This window comes from Eurypyga helias, unplaced genomic scaffold, assembly GCF_000690775.1.
Source record: "Eurypyga helias isolate BGI_N326 unplaced genomic scaffold, ASM69077v1 scaffold41629, whole genome shotgun sequence".
NCBI classification, from domain to species: Eukaryota; Metazoa; Chordata; class Aves; order Eurypygiformes; family Eurypygidae; genus Eurypyga; species Eurypyga helias.
This window is the reverse complement of record NW_010274705.1, coordinates 644-1,963: the sequence shown is the minus strand read 5'-3', so window position 1 is coordinate 1,963 and position 1,320 is coordinate 644. Positions and strand designations below refer to the sequence as shown.

At 63.6% G+C, this 1,320-nt stretch overlaps 1 protein-coding gene across 1 annotated transcript in view; it reads left to right on the top strand.

Moving 5' to 3' along the window:
* Positions 1-120: 120 nt before the first annotated feature.
* The window catches only part of MTG1 (mitochondrial ribosome-associated GTPase 1), a gene marked incomplete at both ends in the record, with an annotated part of 1,450 nt that continues 250 nt past the window's right edge, over positions 121-1,320 (top strand). The window contains 5 exons of the mRNA XM_010159884.1: positions 121-177; positions 347-437; positions 536-597; positions 832-928; positions 1,107-1,188. Coding sequence (XP_010158186.1) covers positions 121-177; positions 347-437; positions 536-597; positions 832-928; positions 1,107-1,188 — 389 coding nt within the window. The remainder of the gene's footprint in view (positions 178-346; positions 438-535; positions 598-831; positions 929-1,106; positions 1,189-1,320) is intronic.

Sequence of the window (1,320 nt, the reverse complement as noted above, 5' to 3'; positions counted from 1 at the left end):
CTCCACCCAGCCTGTCCTTGTGCATTTTGTGCATCCTGGCACAGTGTCCTCCAGGCACTTGGCTGCTGCCGGCCTGGGCGCAGAGCCGTGCTCGCAGCCCTATTCCGTGTTTCTCTGCAGATTGTTCCGTTGGTCGCCAAGCTGGTGGGCAGCAGCCCGCGCTACCACAGGGCCGAGGTGAGTAGTGAGTAGTGAGGCTGTCGGTGCTCGCGCAGGATGAGGCCACTTGCACGTGCGCCAGAAGCGCCAGCGAAGGCCGGGCTGTTCCGCTGCTGTGGCTGTCTGTCACTCCTGCGGTGGGTGGCCAATAACCAGACGCTCCCTGCCCGTGTCTCCTCGCTTCCAGAGCACCGAGTACAGCATCCTGGTGATTGGTGTGCCCAATGTGGGCAAGTCATCTCTCATCAACTCCCTGCGGAGGCTGCACCTCAAAAAGGGTATTTCTGCGGGGCGTCTGGGCTTGGGGAGGAGCTGCTGGTGCAGCCGAGGGGCAGAGAGTCGCTTGCTTCTCTGACTGCCTCTCCTTTCCCTGAAGGGAAAGCCACCGCAGTGGGTGGCGAGCCAGGCATCACCAAGGCGGTGCTGACCAGAATCCAGGTACCGTCCCCACGGCTGGCTGGGTGGGTGCTGGCCTCTGCCTCCCTGCATCCCCTTGCAGGAGCTCCGCAAAACCTCAAGGCATGCAGAGCGGATCTCAGAGGGTTGCTCGGGTCCCCTTTCCGGCAAGACCTTTACGAAAGAGCTCAATGCCTTGCTCGTTAGCCGTGTCAGAGTCTGCGATGCTAATTATCAAGCCATGCGCCCTCACTGCCCTGCCTCCCCCCATCCCAGGTCTCCGAGAATCCCTTGATGTACCTGGTGGACACGCCTGGCGTGCTGCCCCCCAAGCTGGGGGACGTGGAGACGGGCATGAAGCTGGCGCTGTGTGGTGAGGGGGGGGCTGCGGCCAGGGGGGCTCCCCGAGTGGGGCTCTCAGCTGGGGCTGGGCCTGGTACCTCACCCAGGTACCTGCTGCTCACAGCCCCATGCACAGGCTGGCGTGCTCAGCCTGGATGCCCACGGGTGGCGGGTGGATGGGGCTCATGGGGCTTGACCCTCTTTTCCAGGAGCCATCCGTGACCACCTGGTGGGGGAGGATATCATGGCCGACTACCTCCTGTACACCCTCAATAAGCAGCAGCACTTCGGGTGAGCCGGTGGGGGAACTGGACAGGCGGTGCACAAGCCATCCCTGGGGAATTGGGGTGAGGGAGGAAGCAGCGCAAGCAAGGTGTGAGCCACCTCCTTCGGCAGGGAAGTGCAGCGCTACGGGCGGGGCGA